This window comes from Hetaerina americana, unplaced genomic scaffold (assembly GCF_022747635.1).
Source record: "Hetaerina americana unplaced genomic scaffold, ioHetAmer1.1.p SCAF_3, whole genome shotgun sequence".
Taxonomy (NCBI): domain Eukaryota; kingdom Metazoa; phylum Arthropoda; class Insecta; order Odonata; family Calopterygidae; genus Hetaerina; species Hetaerina americana.
The window spans coordinates 62893227-62911509 of record NW_027286874.1 but is presented as its reverse complement, the minus strand read 5'-3'; the positions used below and the strand labels follow the sequence as shown (position 1 = coordinate 62911509).

At 33.4% G+C, this 18283-nt stretch overlaps 1 protein-coding gene across 3 annotated transcripts in view; it reads left to right on the top strand.

Annotated features, from left to right (window-relative positions):
• CkIIalpha (casein kinase II subunit alpha) overlaps positions 1 to 18283 on the top strand; it is a 37045-nt gene that overhangs the window by 6758 nt on the left and 12004 nt on the right. For all 3 annotated transcript variants that reach the window (XM_071588686.1, XM_071588687.1, XM_071588688.1), the window contains exons 3-7: positions 3976 to 4087; positions 4175 to 4387; positions 4655 to 4849; positions 8301 to 8503; positions 11596 to 11744. In XM_071588686.1, coding sequence (XP_071444787.1) covers positions 3976 to 4087; positions 4175 to 4387; positions 4655 to 4849; positions 8301 to 8503; positions 11596 to 11744 — 872 coding nt within the window. The remainder of the gene's footprint in view (positions 1 to 3975; positions 4088 to 4174; positions 4388 to 4654; positions 4850 to 8300; positions 8504 to 11595; positions 11745 to 18283) is intronic.

Genomic DNA, 18283 nt, shown 5'->3' with positions numbered 1-18283 from the left:
TACAATGTACATAGTTTTAAATCTGCCTAACCAACCTTGGGATGCAATGAAATCTTGATTCCCATTTTAATGGGAATGTGTAATAAGTATTCTCTGAAGATGATACCTTTCGGGAATATTTATCTATCTATTAAAAACCACTCTTTCAGTAATTCTTCATACTTGGAATTCCTGAAATTCCTCTCTTTCAAGGCAATTGTCGACACTGGGTTGAGTGTTTTAGAATCAAATTGCAATTTTTCACAATTGCATTCATTGTAGGGGCTTGCATTCTTAATGTTTCTCCAGATCAATACAGATTCCATTATGGGAACCAACTTGAACCACAATTTTTATTTTGCCTTCCGTTGAAAATGTTTTTCGCCTCGTCTTTCCATTACCAAGCAGAATTAAATTGACATTCCAGAGTAATTGAGAAAAACTTAACTCATGAGAATCAGAGGTACCTCAATTCTTGTGCAAACACTGTGGACTGTGTGAACAGTTGTTCAACTTAAATTGTTCGAAGAAAATATAATTATTTTTAATTCAAAGTAGTTTTGATGAAATAAAACAAGTTTCAAAACATTTAATTATTCTGTAGCCTGTCCCTGTTTTAATTGTTGCATTGAGTACAAATGATCTTTTGTGATACGTGAACAGTTCATCAAACCCATTTTCATTCCTGTAATGTCAACTTAGGTGTGAAATGAAGTCTCACGCAGGTGTTCTGGTAATCCATAAATTACAGAGCTAACTCCTAGTGTCCTATGTATTCATTTATTTGCACAAGTCTCTTAATGACAGACAGAGATTGAGTTCAAGTAGTTAGCATTTCCGTCAGTAGTGCGCACCTTATTCAAATTCTTTGCTAAACCACTCACATTACTGCTCTCCTATCTTTTTTTAGGTGTAAATTGGCGAAGCAAATTCAAATAAGTGTATTTCAATGCAACAATTTCAGAGCGTAAAAATCATTCGCCTTGACTGGGACTCAAACCCAGATCCCTCAATATCCGGTTGAGTGGCTAAAGCACTCGACTGGATATTGAGGGATCTGGGTTCGAGTCCGTCAAGGCGAATGATTTTTACGCTCTGAAATTGTTGCATTGAAATGCACATTAGCGGATGACTCCGTTAAAAGTTACTGTTGCGGCATCTCCCGCAGTTTCTTTGGAATTTGTCAAATATGTGTATTAGAAAGACTGATGTACATGAGTAACTATTTTAGAATGTGAAATTTCTTAATCCAGTGAATAGTAATGCAAATAGTGGGAAAACTGAAAATTAAATCATATAAATTCTGGGTTCCAGGTACATTGGAAATTAGAGGAAATTTAACGGGGACGATAAAATTGTTGTAAATCACAAGAAAATGAAAATTCAGATCCAAATACAGGGTTCAGCTATTTATATATACAGCTGTCCCCAAAAATTCAGCAAGTACACAACAGTTTTGGACAAAAATGTTGGACTGAATCCTAATTCACAATATTTGTTGCAGTAAACCAAGATGAATGTTTTTAATCATCCTGAAATGTTCAAATTAATTAGGTAGTAATTAGTTAGTCTCTCAGAATATATGTTTTGATTCATTGTACTGGATTTTGTGTTAGTTATTATTGACATCTATATACTTCAATTGACATGTGAAAAGAGTAATTTGGTTTTTCACTGTAATAGTCCGTGTAATTTGCATTTTAATGATTTTATTTAAGTATTGATTGGCATTAACACCCATTTTGCCAAAGCACTGGCAGCACTCTGCCAGTTGAAATATTTCTTAAAACTCCTTTTAAGGATTTACTTCATTTTTTTGTCAGTACCTACCATACTGTGTTAGCCCCACAAAATTTAATTCTAGGCTCCTGACAGCAAGTCCATATCTAAGCTCTCCTCCTAGAGGATGCTCTGAAGAATGTGGCATGCTAGTCAAGTTAGTTTCATTGATTAGCTGTTCTGTAGTTACCTTGAACATGCTTGTAATTACTCAATCATGCCAAAATAAGTTATGGATGTCTTAGTATTAGTGTTGGAATGGAATCTTGTAAATGAAGTCTGATATCAATTTCAAGTAAATGAACCTAAACCGATTTTTTAGTTTATTTAGTATGTGAAATTAATAAAAACATTCCATGTTTTCAGGATGTTGTTGAAAATGCTGATAGCCATGACTTGATTCAATGGAAAGTAGTAGCATATCAAAATCATGGGCTATTAAGAGCTGGAAAAGGAAGCTATCTCTGGAATTTGAATCAGCCAGTAACTTCGTGAAGAATGCCATGTGTTGAAGGACTTAGTGTTCTAAAAAAAGGATCAGAGTAGTGATCAACATTTTTGTTGCAACACAATTAAAGGGGCTATCAATAGCATAGCTGTGAAACACATAGGTGCAGTATTAAAAAATGTTACAAACAATTGATTATCAGGCAGAGGGTAAGGTTGTGGAATAGATGGTTATAAAATATTGTGAAACAAATAAAGTTTTTTTAATGGAATGATATATTTGATTATTACCATCGTTTTCCATTTGAAAATTTTTAAAACATGTTGACCCAGCCGAGAAATGTGATTTAAGAAGAGAAATTAGGTGATGGTCAAAGTGAAGATGATATTAAAGAAAACCTTAATTTTTTGAATTGAATAGTTGACCTTTCAAATTACTTAATAAAATCTCTGGGAGCTACTGCTTTATTGGTTTTATTTTTATGAAATATATCTGATGAGTCTAATATTTCTTTATTTTCGGAATTTTGTGGGGATTAATTGGCTCACAGTAAAAATTTTCTGACTGGCATTATGCCATGGAGATTCAGCATGAATCAAGTTTATGGTTGGCTAATCATGGTGTCACGAAGTCGATTAACTACTTCTGGTTGTTAAGTAATATTTCATTTGAATTGTGACACTGTGTAGATCCTTAAATCTTAATTGTAAATGGAAAGGAAAATTACTATGATAGCAAATTTTCCTCTCCTAAAGGAAGTGAAATAATTGAGGAGTGGCATGATTACATGTGGATTGATTATTTCTGTAGATTTGAATAAGATAGTGATATAAGTGGTACGTAGAGTGGTTTTAAATATTTGTTTCAAATGACTGACAGCTATGGCTTGAATGGCCTTAAAGCTCTAAAGCTCGTTATAGCTTTAAGAGTGCAGTGAACTAAAATTTACAATATTCAGATTTTACTGCCCAGGAGATAGTTCTAATTAGTAGTTCAATATCAACTTAATGGAACAAAATTGTGGGAATGAAATAATTAGATTATTGTGACCAAATCATGAGATTCAATTCAAATGAAGCAATAGCTACTCGTGGGAATTGCATTTATTGCTTAATCAATAATATTGCATAGATAAATTAATGAATGTAAACCAGTTGCTCATTTCTTAAATTTAACCAGGACCTCTTTAACCAGCCCATGCATTAAACAACAATAGTTAAGAATGTATTGAGCTCATAGTAGACAAACACAGCAGTCACCCTGATGCATGAAATACTAAACTGGTCATAGATTTCAAGTCATTAACTTTGTTTTATATAATGCCAATAACCAGTTATGTTCAAGCATGCTACCTAAGAATGATGCAAATGTTAGCCTAGCAAAAGAAATTCAAACTTGTATGATTCATTGAACAATATTGGGTAAACCCTTTCATGTATGCAGTATCCATTTATGAATACTTCTGATGCCTTTGTAGCATGAGCCTAAATTGCAATTGAAAATTGTATTCAGTTTAAAATCCGATTGAGTACTCACTCACATTTCAAAGGGAAATACCTCAACATGGCAGGTAGGTAAGAAAAGGTTTCATGTATCCAAGGAGGGATCAAAATTAAAGAAAAGACTCTTGAGATTAGCAGAAGTAAGATCTTCTGCTACTCTGCGAATAGGCTCCTTTCATTGGCTCTGTGTCTCCGCCTATGAACCCTACATTCCAGTGATATTCAAGCACTTGATGGTTAACAATTTCATCTGTTTGTATTTTATAGGCAGCAAGATGATTATCAACTTGTTCGGAAATTAGGCAGAGGAAAATACAGTGAAGTATTTGAAGCTGTCAATGTTACCAACAATGAAAAGTGTGTAGTAAAAATATTAAAGGTAAACTGATCATATTACTGTGATTATATTTGTAGTATTTTGTATATTTTCCATTTGATTGATTTTTATGACAATTCTTTTTTATAGCCTGTGAAAAAGAAGAAAATTAAGCGTGAAATTAAAATCCTTGAAAATTTACGTGGGGGAACGAATATAATTACTCTTCAGGGTGTAGTAAAAGATCCGGTTTCTCGTACGCCAGCTCTAATATTTGAACATGTGAATAACACAGATTTCAAGCAGCTATACCAAACCCTTACAGACTATGACATTCGCTACTACCTATATGAACTGCTCAAGGTGAGAAAAAAATGCTTAGTGCTGACTTGTATTATGTGGTTGAAATATTAAGTGATATACCAGATTCCAGTGAATTCTTAAATATAAAATTATTTTAATTCCAATTGGACTAATGCTTGACAATTTTTTTATTGTCTGATTTCAATTGTGTAATATACATAACTCGAACTCTCTAGACATGTGAATTTTAATGTAATTTAAAAACTGGGCTTTTATTAGTGAGTAAGTGTGTTGATTAAGGCAACTTGTGTACTACTTCATTTCCAGGCTTTGGATTATTGTCATAGCATGGGCATTATGCATAGGGATGTTAAACCTCATAATGTGATGATTGACCATGAAAATCGAAAGCTGAGGCTCATCGATTGGGGTCTGGCTGAGTTTTATCATCCAGGTCAAGAATATAATGTGCGTGTAGCATCCCGATATTTCAAAGGACCGGAATTGCTAGCAGATTACCAGGTAATTTATTTTTCATTTCTGACTTGCTACCTAAGTAAATCACTTGAAGGTAACCGTTCCCTCAAAGTGTGTTGAGAGGGTAAATGTAAACATATTAAATCCTGTATTAATGAATCATTGAATCCAAAAGTGTACCTTTTTAGTCTATATAGCATTTTTGTAAGTTCATGTGCCTTGTTTGTCTGGTTTTTAAGCCCCAATTAATCAAGTTAGAGGAAAGAACTCATGTAATTGTAAGTAGGAAAAGCATTTTCATGGAAATGCCCCTTCAGTTTTTGTTACCAATTACAAAAAATAATTTATAATGTAGCAATATAAATTCATTAGTAATAATAGTGTTTGAGTGGGCTTTAAATTCATGGATCAATTTAATGAAGCCAATTAAAGGATTGCCAGTATTCATGTTATTGGTAAAAAATACTGATCAGTAAATTTTCAAAGATAATAAACAATCAAAATGGAAATACTCTTATGTGGTATTGATTCGCTGAAAATTAGGGCACCGGGCAATCTTTGTTTAATATGTATGTTAATGGCATCATAATTGTTTTAAGGTGTTGATGTGATTCTAGGATTTGGCTTTCTAGTCCATTAAAATAATGAGGATTAATTACTAGTAATTGTGGCAATTTAAAATTAGAACCTTTTCCAACAGTGCCTATAAAATATATATTCTGAGAAGGTCTATGAAAATAACACTTGGTATGATTGATAATATTGTTAGGGAAGGTAACAACATTCAGGCCACTATGTCCTTCAAAGAAATAGGGTTAGTTGTACTTTCTGAGGTGCTTCAGTTTTATTGGTCGTGGAAAACTTCACTGGTGATTATTAAATTAAAACTATTAAAGCAATTACTACTACTCTTTTAACATCGTGTAAAATCTCAGCATGGGTAATTATGGAGTATAGTAATTAGGATTGGCAGAAGAACATTACTTTCTTAGCTGATAGAAACAAATTGGTAATTAATTATGCACGTGCTAATCTTAGATGCTAGACATAAGCCAACTCATTGAAAAACATCAAGGAGTCATTTATTTTAACGTTCCATCTGATGAAGAGTGTTCTGTAACTACTCCTAATATTCTCCGCATTACACCAAAGTTGGCAGTGCTGAAAAACACTGACAATAGAGCACAGGAGACGCATGTGGTTGGCCAGCAAACTACCAGCCACACCAATTTGCTTCCCACTCAGTCATTCAATAGGTAGGTAAAAATTTTCATCAAACCAGATTTAAAAACTCATTGATTGTCCTCATGAAAAAGCAGAATAAATTATCAAGGAAGGACGCCAAACTTAGGCTCAGTCCATCATGAATTGGGTGCCTCAATTTTCCAAGAGATGATTCTTTATGCATGGTATGCATCAAAATTGATCATTGGCCTCACTTTTTATTGTCATTGGAACAATCATAAATCTGAAGCCTCATGAAAATCATTAGAATTGTGAAAAGGTTTCCTTTGTTATTTACTCTCATCTGTAATCTTTGTTTTACCTGCTTTTATGATGTTGTCCAAGATCCTACTCAAAATAAATAAGTTGGAATCATGTTGGTTTGACTGGTGGTGTACTGGCTATCCACATTTTAAAGATAGTGTGCATGGAAAAAACAAAACTGTGAAACAATGAAGTGAAGGAAATTCTGAAAACATTGCCATTTTTCAGTCTTTGTCAAGGAGGAATTACTTAGTAAGGTGGTGTGAGATGATCTATATATATGAAGAGAATAGTCCTGCGGGATCTGACAAATGTTGTTTTCTGACTGGTGCAAATGCATATCCAAAATAATGTACAAAGGATAACATTGCAAATAGTAACTACTATAGAGATTGCCTTGACTAGATAACTATGGTAGTTGTGTAATCTGAAGGTGTTCCAGTAAATTTAGAGTTAAAAAGATGGAAGGAGGACGATAATAAATTGAGAAATATTCTGTTTTGTCGGCTATCAATAGAATTATATGGGTCGTTCAATAAGTCCTTAGGAAAAAATAGTAAAATATTATTTGGGATATATTTCTTTTTATTTCAGCATAATTTCCTTTTAGCTTGACATTGATACCCTTCACAGCATTTCTTCAACTTTTTTAAGCTGTCCCAAAAGTAGGATTTCAGAAAGCCCTTAAGTAGGCATATGTGTGGGTGATGACCACGTTCAACAAGAATATTTTTCTGTGTGCAATTTTTTCCAAATTTGGAAATAAAAAAGTACTTGAGTGCTGAGCATGTTGAATGTTGAAATAATTCTAATTTTAATTCCCTAATTTTCATGAACCCTTGCATTGTCTTGATTGGAGAGAATTTTTTACTTTGAGAAATGAAATGACATTTTTCTTGATTTCTTCACTCAATCGGTGCAATAACAATGGATAAGATACTCCATTCATCCTTTATGCCAGTAATCGATATAGATGATGATTCTGCATGCATCTAAAAAGCCCTGGCCATAGGCTGGTTTTCACCACATTCGCCTTCTTCGGGGCTGGATTGCCTTTAGAAACACTGTGTTTCTGTTGGTCTGTGGAGGGTAGTAGTCTATCCATGTTTCATCCACATTTATGTATTGACACAGAAACTCATTAGGATTGCAATAGTTCAGTAGTTCAGTGCCAAACCAGCCTCCAAATTGACCCCATAATTGCATTTATTCTCTACAGAGAGCAAACATGGCACCCATCATGCCAAGATTTTTTGACCTCCCAGCTTTTTGTCCATAATTGAAAACACTGCTTCTTGTGATGTGATGGTTCTTATGGTATCAACTATTTTGCAAGTTTTGCTTTGTCTAAACTAAAAACCATATTGTTGATTCTGTTTTGCCACTTCCACTGGATGTTCCAAATGATGTTAATAATTTGTGGATTAATGGCTCTATTTATGCTCATTTACCCCATTTTAAACAGTTGCAAGCACAGGAGCAGATGTTCTATCAACTTCATCCATATCTGCCTTGATCACATTGTATTAAGCTTTGTTAATAAAGTGTTTAATCTCTGGACAAAACTCAAATTTTTCGATTGGTCTACATAATCAGAAGTTTGCTGTTTCAATCTCTGAAAATTAAACCACATGATGAATATAGTTGAAACTTAAACAGTGTACTAGTGAGAGATGAGCCCTAATAAAAGCGAAACTTTTCTGATATAACCCTAAGCGCAGTCTCTTGGATTTTGTTGGGAGGTATTGTGTGAATTTATCATTATCATGCATGCGAGCAATGTTATGATTACCAATAATAGTTTTGACTGAATCCACAAGCCATAACAGTAAGGAAGTGAAAACAATAATAGTTTTGACTGAATCCACAAGCCATAACAGTAAGGAAGTGAAAACAATATATTTGCATTGAATATGAACACTGGGATATAATGCTTGGTGAAGAGATTTTAGAATTGCTTGATATCTTTTCAGCTTTTCATAATTTAATGCAAATTTTTCTTTTCCAGATGTATGATTATTCACTGGACATGTGGTCTCTAGGATGTATGCTTGCCAGTATGATTTTCCGAAAGGAGCCTTTCTTCCATGGCCATGATAATTATGACCAGTTGGTGCGCATTGCCAAGGTGCTGGGTACCGAAGAATTACTAGAATACCTTGACAAATATAATATAGTTCTTGATGCTCGGTTCACTGATATATTAGGGAGGTGAGTAATTTTTTCATAAATACATATACTGAAATTTTCTTTATATTTGTACATAATGCTGGGCTCTTGGTATTTTAATTTTACTGGCAGCATATGAACTGCCCTTAAGTATCAGAGTGTGAGACAGTCATTACTTGGGAAAGTAAGATACCAATGTTGTGGCGCGGACAACATGTAAATGTTGGTAGTCTGGCAACCTTTCTTTATTGTAATAGTTTTAATCCTATGTATGCTAAGGGAGGTGATTCTCGAAACAATAAACACCTATTGTTAATCAGCTATTGCCTGTAATTGGAACATATTTGCTCTTGTAAAAAAATGATTTTTTTGAGAAGATACGACAGATTCCTACTAGATTCCCAGTACGGTGGCAGATGAATAACAATCTTCTTCAGAGAAGCATACACAATTCTCTTTTTATTTGATGCTGTGATATTTAATTGATAATTGTATGGTGTCTAGCTGCTGGAAATGGCCCAATGTGCCAGCAATGTGAAAACTGGGTGAACCTGGGAATTCTCCAACCAACTAGCAATTTTGGGGAAAAAAGTGGGCTATGCATAAACTCACAATATGCCTAAACTCGCCCATGCTTTTCAACAAGTGCAGAGGAATCAATTAAAGAGGCATAGGTAGAACTGAAGATAAAAGTGAAAGTCATTGGAGAATCCATTAAATCAGTTAGGTTTGAGGGCCACGAAGCTTAAGTCAGTCTTCCAAGGGGTTTTAAGCATTGATACATGCATTGAAAAGCCAGTGTGATAGGTATGAGATAAGATTCAATGTATACAAAACAAATATATGGTTTTTGAGCACAAGGAAAGCTTAAGCATTAATTTAGTAGTTCATAAACTAAAGTAGGTGAAATAGTTAACTTAAATCAGAAGCGTTTTAAATGAAAATGGTCATTGACAAAAATTGGGAGGCACAAGAAGGATGTTGAATAGTAAGGATGCTTAGAAAAGACTATTTAAAACTTTGATGTGGAATGTGGCTATGCATGATCTGTAAATGATAGTCGAAGGAAGATGGTAAGCATAGATTTGGAGGCATTTTAAATATAGTGTGTGGAAAGATGCAAAATGTGAAATGAACAGAAAAGAAAACAAAGGAGTATGTGGTAGGCATAGGTGGTAAGGAGAGGGGATTGTGGAGAGAAATTAAAAGTAGGCATGGAAGATTCATATAGGATTTTGATTGGTGGTAGGATGTTGAAGAATGGTGGATGAGAGAAGAATAGACTAGCTAGTAAGTGGTCGGAATAGGGCATGTATGGTAGACAGAATGTAGGGTGGAAGGAAGCGTGCCAAATTGAAGAATTGTTCATTTTAGTGATATATGGTAGGTTGTCTTTCATTGGGAGTTGTATAAAAATATATCTTTGTGTAATGTGTCCATGCAAAACCTACCTTAAATAGTAGAATGTCAATAATAATAATTATTATTATGTGAGCTAGTTTATCAATATACCATGGTTTTTGATTGGTGAGGTAGCTGTATGATCATGTCTAATGATGTAAACCTGTTGACACAGATTTTGGGATTAGTTTGAATTGGCAGCCCAATTCGGTGCTGCAGCACAATTGATTCTCCAGTTCTGCGTTTTACCAGAAATTTGGTTATGCACTCAAGGTTAATCAAGCCAGGATTTTTTCAGGTCAATTTCACTAGGCATTATAGAATGAGTTTTTAATTATTTATTGAGGAACCCGTTTTTTGTTCTAGTCAATGAATCTACTCTAGCCTCCTTTGTTGAAGAAACATTTATGCAATATGACAAAACATTGGGCCGGTTGTAATTGTTTTTGGTTTTTTGTTTGCATGCTCTGTTATGCCAAGATATTTCTTTGTCACACTGTGAATTGAATAATATTTTATGTAGTCACTCAATTAAAATTTGCAAATACTTCCCAATTCATTAGGAGATAACTTCAGGCATTCTTAAATTTTGAAATAGATTTGCATTGTTTCCTTTCATTTTATGTACATCATTTGTATCAAATGGTCAAGAAAATGGCACGGAGTTATTTCAATATTAAAATTCTAATATAAGAATATAACAATAAAATATAATATAATAAGTAATATCAATTAACTAAAATAAAATAAGTGATATTAAAATTTTACAATTCCCCCTTATCAAGTTAACAAAATATTGGATTACTACAACTGAAAAACCAAAACCATTTGGAAACAAGGAGAAACTATTATATTCAATTGTTCCCGGCTCAACCTTGTGGAAATTCATTTTAATTAAATGAAGAACACAATGTATCTTTCCACTGTCCTTTATTTGCGTACAACAGGTTTCAAAGCTCAAGCATCATCATGAAGTACCTGATGATGATGCTTGAGCGTTGAAACCGGTTGTAAGCAAATAAAGGACAGTGGAAAGATACATTGTATTCTTCATTTAATTAGAATCTATTATCTTACAATAAGGAAAATATTTTTATTTTAAGCAAACAGAATTGCATGTCACTTTATATGTTCACATTTGAATTATTATTGTTCTATTGTATATTTTAATAGGGCTTAAATTATAATTACTGCCTGTTCATTTTAATACTATTTTTACTTCTACTGCTATTTAACTTGTCATTAAACTTCTGTTGGTTCTCTTGAATGTGTAAATGGAGTTTACAGCCGAAAATCTTGTGCTTCGTTGTTTTAGACTTATTTCATACTCAACAATGAAATATTATACATAATTATCCCACTACTCATTGGCCACATGGCCTCATGATTAAAGGATTATTCCCAATTCAACCTTGTCATATTGGAATAAATAGACAAAGGGAATTGTGTGATGAGTTCCTACCCATTCTTCCTTCTGTTTGAAAGAATGCTTAGCTACCACTGCCTCTCACTTTAGAGAAAACAGGTATTACCAGGTATTTAGGGAAAACAGGTCTGTTACCCTGGGGTTTAATTCTGTCAGTTCTCATAATGGGTAATGTTTGGTGTTCTTGGTGATAAAGGAATCAGGAAATTATACGCCTTCTGTATTGTGATAATTGCTGATGGGTCATTACTCTTTTAATGCATATTTCTAAGTGAATGGTTTTAAGCTGGACTTAATATCTTTTCAGGCATTCTCGGAAGAGGTGGGAGCGATTTGTTCACAGCGAAAATCAGCACTTAGTAACTCCTGAAGCTCTGGATTTCCTGGACAAGCTTCTACGCTATGACCATCAAGACAGGCTAACGGCGCAACAAGCTATGGATCATCCATATTTCTGTGGGTTTTATATTCTATAAATATTTATCTTAATATACCATTCTATTGATAAAAGCTTTTTTTGTGGATTTTTAGGCATTATGAAGTAGTATTTATATAGACAATTATGCTATAAATTCTGTCAACTGGGTTGAGCAGAGTAATTATTTCAAAATTTAAGGCACAAAAATGTAATGTGAAACATGATGTCATTTTAATATACGTATGAAACTTGGCAGTACAGAAAAGCTCAATGAAATTTGTTTTGAACGAGTATTTTGGAATAAGCAATGCATGTGTAAGTCAATAGAGTAGACTGTGGCTTCACTTTTCTTTGTAGAAATATTTCAGCTTCTGAAACAAAAAGGGTCCTTTCACTGGTCCCTCATCTACCTGTCAACCTTCAAAGGGAGTGAAAACATTTTCAGGGTGCTAAAACATTCCAGGTGTTGATATCATAGGAGTAGATATTGCACAATGTTGAAATCATAAAAATGTACAAATAACAAAAAAGGAATATCTGTGGCAAACAAGCGAATTTTTTTGGAGTGGTGAAGGTATGGTATTTTCCCAGTGAATGGTTAGAATTAAGTTCTCTGAAGCTTCCAGTCAGATGAGGTAATTAGTGGCCGACATTTTGATGCTAACTCTGCCATCATCCTCCGGGCTTCAGCACTTGCAGTTAGTCACTGATTTTCTAATCCACTGGAAACCAGAGAGAACTTGTCGATTTTTCGAGGAATTTGATGCTGTTCAGATTTTAGGGAGATCTTTCTCGAAAGGAGATGATGTTCCAAAGCAGAATCGCACTATTTTAAGAAACAAATTAAAAAATTTTCAAGTATCACATAATGCACACTTCAAGTGAAAAAAATTTCTTTGACAGTTGGTGTGCATTACATTTTGCGCTCTACATGTACAAATAATTTTTGTTTTTGGAAAAATATGAGGATAGTACATTTAAAAATTTTAACACGCATGCAACATTTTACATTGCTGTGCTCTTATCATGGGGAGCTGATTCAGTTTGATTGCTATTCTTATTGGGAATCACATTTATCCCTATCCTTTTTATTTAAAACACCAAACATGTTTGAATCATTTATTCACGGGAGAGTTTAATTTCCAGCATGTAAATATTCAATTTCCTCCTTTAAATGTTCATATTTGTTGTTCATTGATGAAATTACACTGGTCTAAACCAGCTATGAACCTGGCCTGGATAAATACAATGAATGATTGATACCTTATCTTGAACTCTGTTCCATTTCCCCCTTTGCTATTTTGTACCTTATCATCAATATCACTGTTTATTTAGTGATGTTCAACTAGTATCTTGATCAATGCATATTAATTCTTTTAAATTTATAATTTCCATTCACTTAAACTTTTGTAACTCACCCAAATGCATCATGGGTGCATGCATCCCAGGGTTGGGTAAAGCATGTGCATCTTATATCATGTAATAATATATTCATTTGAGACTGCCTCATACTCTCATGAATGGCAGCCTTGTCCTCTTCTTCGACTCTAGTATCTAATGAGCATTCACACTGTTATTAATCACATCGCATTAAATAAAATCTCTGTTAAGATGGAACGGCATGGAAAAAGCTGTGGGATTACTCTATGCTTTGTTTGTTGAGATATGTTTCCAAGATAAATAGTTTCCTAAAATGCCTCTGGAAATCTTGGAACTGTTGCCATAAGTGAGTTAGGTGGAAAGTTGTGTGTGCATAAGATAAAGACTAGATGGAGGGTTATTCCATGTGAAATGATTTGTTTTTTAATGGAATTGAACCTCTGCTATTTCTTTATCTTATTGTACAATATTTATTATTTTATTTCCTGAAAGTTAGAATAGACTCAATTTATCAAAATTATTTTTAATAAATTTTCTTCAACCATCCTGAACTGTGTGAGAGCCAGTTTTTGCAATGCTGATAGTTTTCAGTGGCCCACAGAAATTGATGTAGCCCAAGTTTCAATTATTCCAAACATTATAATGATCTCATTAAATGTGAAATTATTTGTTTTTTAATGGAATTGAACCTCTGCTATTTCTTTATCTTATTGTACAATATTTATTATTTTATTTCCTGAAAGTTAGAATAGCCTCAATTTATCAAAATTATTTTTAATAAATTTTCCTCAACCATCCTGAACTGTGTGAGAGCCAGTTTTTGCAATGCTGATATTGTTTTCAGTGGCCCACAGAAATTGCTGTAGCCCAAGTTTCAATTATTCCAAACATTATTATGATCTCATTAAAAAAGTGTATAAATATTCCTTTTAAAGTTTTTACCCAGATGATGTTTCACGCAGTAATTTCAAATGAATTCTTGCTGGGATAAACAAAGCAGTGTTTTTTAAAAATTAACACTTTTTAGGAGGAGCTTTTCTGGTAGTACACGAATTTTTGTAAGGATATATCTGTAATTAATTTCTTGTATGCTCTTTTAACTACCTCTCATGATGAATTACTGCTGATTATGGAATGTTGTGATTTTGAAGGTTAAAGGGTTATGTAAGGTTGCAATTTGGGCTGAAAACATTTGTAGCAGTAATGTATGAAGACAGCCTTATTGGCAACATAATTTTCGATAAATTCTATGAAAAGTTTCTGCCCAGTTTATTAATGAAAATGTGCCATTACAATAATCTTGCCATGTTAATTCAGCAGGTAGTAATAGACAGCAGCAGGTGGCTTCTTTTAGGCATGGGTTGAGTACCTCTAGAGAGCAGTCCCTGGTAGGATTAACACCTCTCTTTCTTTTAGCCATGTCCCCATGTGTTGAAATAGAATTTTGCAGCTCTCAATTTAACTTAAATTTTTTCAGAGGGAAATGAAGCAAAGGTTTAGGATATTTCTTATTCTTAAGGGATTATTTAAGTTTCCAAACATTTTTCAAATTAACATGACTGCAAGTCCCTGAATCAAAAAACAGATTAGAAAGGGATATTAATCAAAATACAGTAAACGCTAAATAATCCTTACTAATGTATGAATAATGAGGCATGAATAATTGAAAAACATGAGTAACCGAATTAGGTGGAAAATATGGTTGTGATATACCCGAATTAATGTCATATGAATCAAATAGTTAAATATTAGCAAGTGACTGTAATTAGGAAAGAAATGAAATTTCTGTTTTCATTCCTTGTGATTGAGTTTTTTAGTTATGGAATGCACAAGTAGTGAAATTTATCAGCAATTTTTATAAAGTTGGATTTCTAGTTATACAGAACACAGAATTATCATCGAGTGAATAGCAGAACATATTTTCAGTAAGCTAAATGTTGCGAGAGAAAAACAAGTGTTTGGTTTCACCAAACTTAAGGACTAATAATGACAAAGGATTCCTGATATGGGTTCATATTAGTCTTACGATTTCAATTTAAAAATGCAATGTAGGTAGTTTCGTAGTACTTGTTGCATAGTGAAACTATATGATTGCTACCTTATCGGAGAATTAGGGAAAATACGGGTAGTATGGAAATGTTTAAATGAAAACATTAAATACTAGTCACAATTTTTTATTATGTGATAAAAATGAAAAACTTTTAGGAAAGTCAAGGTTTTTCAAGCTTATATTTTCTAAATGGATATCAAAGTTTCAAAGCATTTAATTATATTCATTATTGGAATTTTATTGAAATTGTGAGGTGCTGGATTATCCATGCTATTCTCTCTGCTGGGCAGAGAGAATAGCATGGACAATCCACAAAATGGATAATTTAGAGTTAACAATATTACCTAGTATGCATTTTATATTGGGATTGGTATCTTGGGCAGGAAATTTGGCACTGATCCTTTGGTATCAGTGTCTAAGGCAAAGTAAATAGTGTTTATTGCTATCTTTGTGCTGGTCCCAGGCTATTATTGGGGATTGGTGTTTATGGGAACAAGTTAGTACCGGTACCCAGATCTTGAATTTTAAGTATAAATACCGTGACAAAAACTTGACAGACCTAGTTGCCAGTACTAAGATCAGTCCTGTAATTTTCATTCCTAGTTACTGCCACCAACCCCAGATTTTCCCTATCACCATAAAAAAATTACTCTAAAAAAATCAATCAAATTCCTCCAGTGGTGGGTATATTTTTAATGAGCGTGACAGGGCTTTGGAATGTACTGTATGGTGAAAAATAGGTACAAATAACTAGAAACTATAATCATAGAATGCAGCTAATGAAGTTGCTGAACAATATGTCCATATATTTAAAATTAGCTATCAATTTCCATATAAAATAACAGCAAATTAGAAACTTCAATAAACATTAAAATGTAAATTGATTTTATTAAATCATTCCTTTTAAAATGTGTCCAATATTCCTGTGTAATTTTCCCTGCTCCACAATGACTATTTCAGTGCTTGACTGGTTGAATATTTGAAGAAGTTGTATTTTTAGACAAACATAGAGACATCTTATCCAACACTTAAAGTAATAGTGTAAACTACGATTGTTTTAATATCGAGCAGTAAAATGCTTTGTGAATAATTTCCCAGTGTAAAACATCCTTCCCATTGAATGCATGCACTTCTGTAGGTGCATTTTCTTAAGATAATAGTTGCCTCATTTCTCACTGTTATTTGAGCTACATTAATATTTTGTGGTCATTATAGAAATACAGTGGATTCTTGCTTAATGAGCTTCTCAGAAATTTCTCAGAATTATTGCATGCCTGATAATTCAGTTTGTTCAGCACTCGTTGCGCTAGCATCTTGGTGTCGCTAGTGATCACATATTTTCCCAAACTTGTGTTCAGACATATAATTTTATTGCAAGGTTAAGTAATAGTTCGTGCATATTTTTAAAAGGGTCCCTGGAGAAAAATCTGCAAGAATATAGCCATAAGAAAATGAACTATAGAAATGAAAGTAAAATCATTGAAAAGTGGGAACAAGGTGTGGGTGTGGCTGATCTCGCATAATTGTACAATTAATCGACATAAAATTTTGCATTTCTTCACGAACAAGGAAAAGGTTAAGAAGATAGTTGCTTCAAAGAGATAGACAATATCTATGCAATGGTTAGGTATTCTCATCAATGTTGAAAGTTTGATTCTCATATGGATAAGTGAAATGTATTTACAATGTGATGGGATCTATGAAAATGAAATGGCATTAATGGAAATACCATTTGTGAGAAGTTGAAAGTGATTTTTACCGACCTTGTTAAGGTGATGCCAGAATCATGGACGGCCAAACAATTATTTAAGGAGAGCCATGCGTGGTTTGATGTGTTCAAGAGAAGAACCGGCATTCATGGCATTGTGAGGCTTGATGAAGAAGAAAGCTCCAAGTCAAAGGCAACAGAGAACTTGATCGGCGACTTATAGAATCTCGTAGATTCTGAGGGTTAACTGCTGCAGTAGGTTTTTAATTGTGATGAGACAAGTCTCTTCTGGAAGAAGATGCCATTACAAACTTTATTTCTACATGTAACAGTAGCTAAGAATGCTATGCCGGACCACAAGCCAACGAAAGGCCATGCTACCTTGCCATTTCGTGTTAATTTGAATATTTAACCTTGGTTTGTTTACAATTCCATGAGCCTTTGAGAAGTGTTTATTCCTAAACAGTCACATTTTGACAAAATTTTCAAGCGTCAGCATAAACTAATGCCTCTAGACACCTTCATAGTGAAAAGTAGCTAGGTATGTATCATAAATTGTAGACATAATAATCATTCTGCGATAGAGAGAAAGATGAAGATGATCCTAAATAGTGAATATATGATTTTCCTTGAATAAACCTTAACTTATTATAGTATTTTATATTAATTTAAATGCAAGACATTGTTTCACCAACTTTATTTTTTGCTTAACACGAAAGATGGCAGAACAAATTATGTTTATTGTACGAGGTTCCACTGTCATAAGCTTCTTTCCAAAGATCACCATGCTCAATGTCCAATGTTTCATGTAACATTCAGAAAATGTATTCTTATCTTTGGAAAGCTTTTAGATGTGCAAGGGAATGACACAATGCATTGACATTATTTTACTTATGTAAGAATGCCTAGACATATAGACCTATTTTTGACGGTGGAATAATATCAGAACTGGTGGTGGTAAAGGGAAACCATGGAGTATTCAACATACTTCTCAGTCATAAACAAATCTACCTTTGGGATGCTTGAGGGACTGATGGGGAGAAAAAATACCCATAAGACTGGGCTTGAGGAATATGGAAAAGACGTTTGTCAGTAAATCAATAATTTTATGTGCATGCTGTATTTTGGAAATATTTGCGGTTGAATGCATTAATTTGGTTTTAAGTATTTATTACCCAATATATTTATCCTTTTGTGTGCTAATCTTAGTTACTTTGAACCTGTTGCAAAAACTGTGATTTTTAATCTTCAATATTTTATTTCTGAGTGTAGGCATATTTCTTGAAATGTTTTTTATGATAAATTTCTTTAAATGGTAGATACCCAGTTGGCACACATTTAAGTCTCTGTAATAAGTTTCCCCCAAAATTTCTTTTGACCAGAAGTTAAAATAAATAAATTACATACCAAACTACTTTTCAGTTATTCAAAAAAAATAG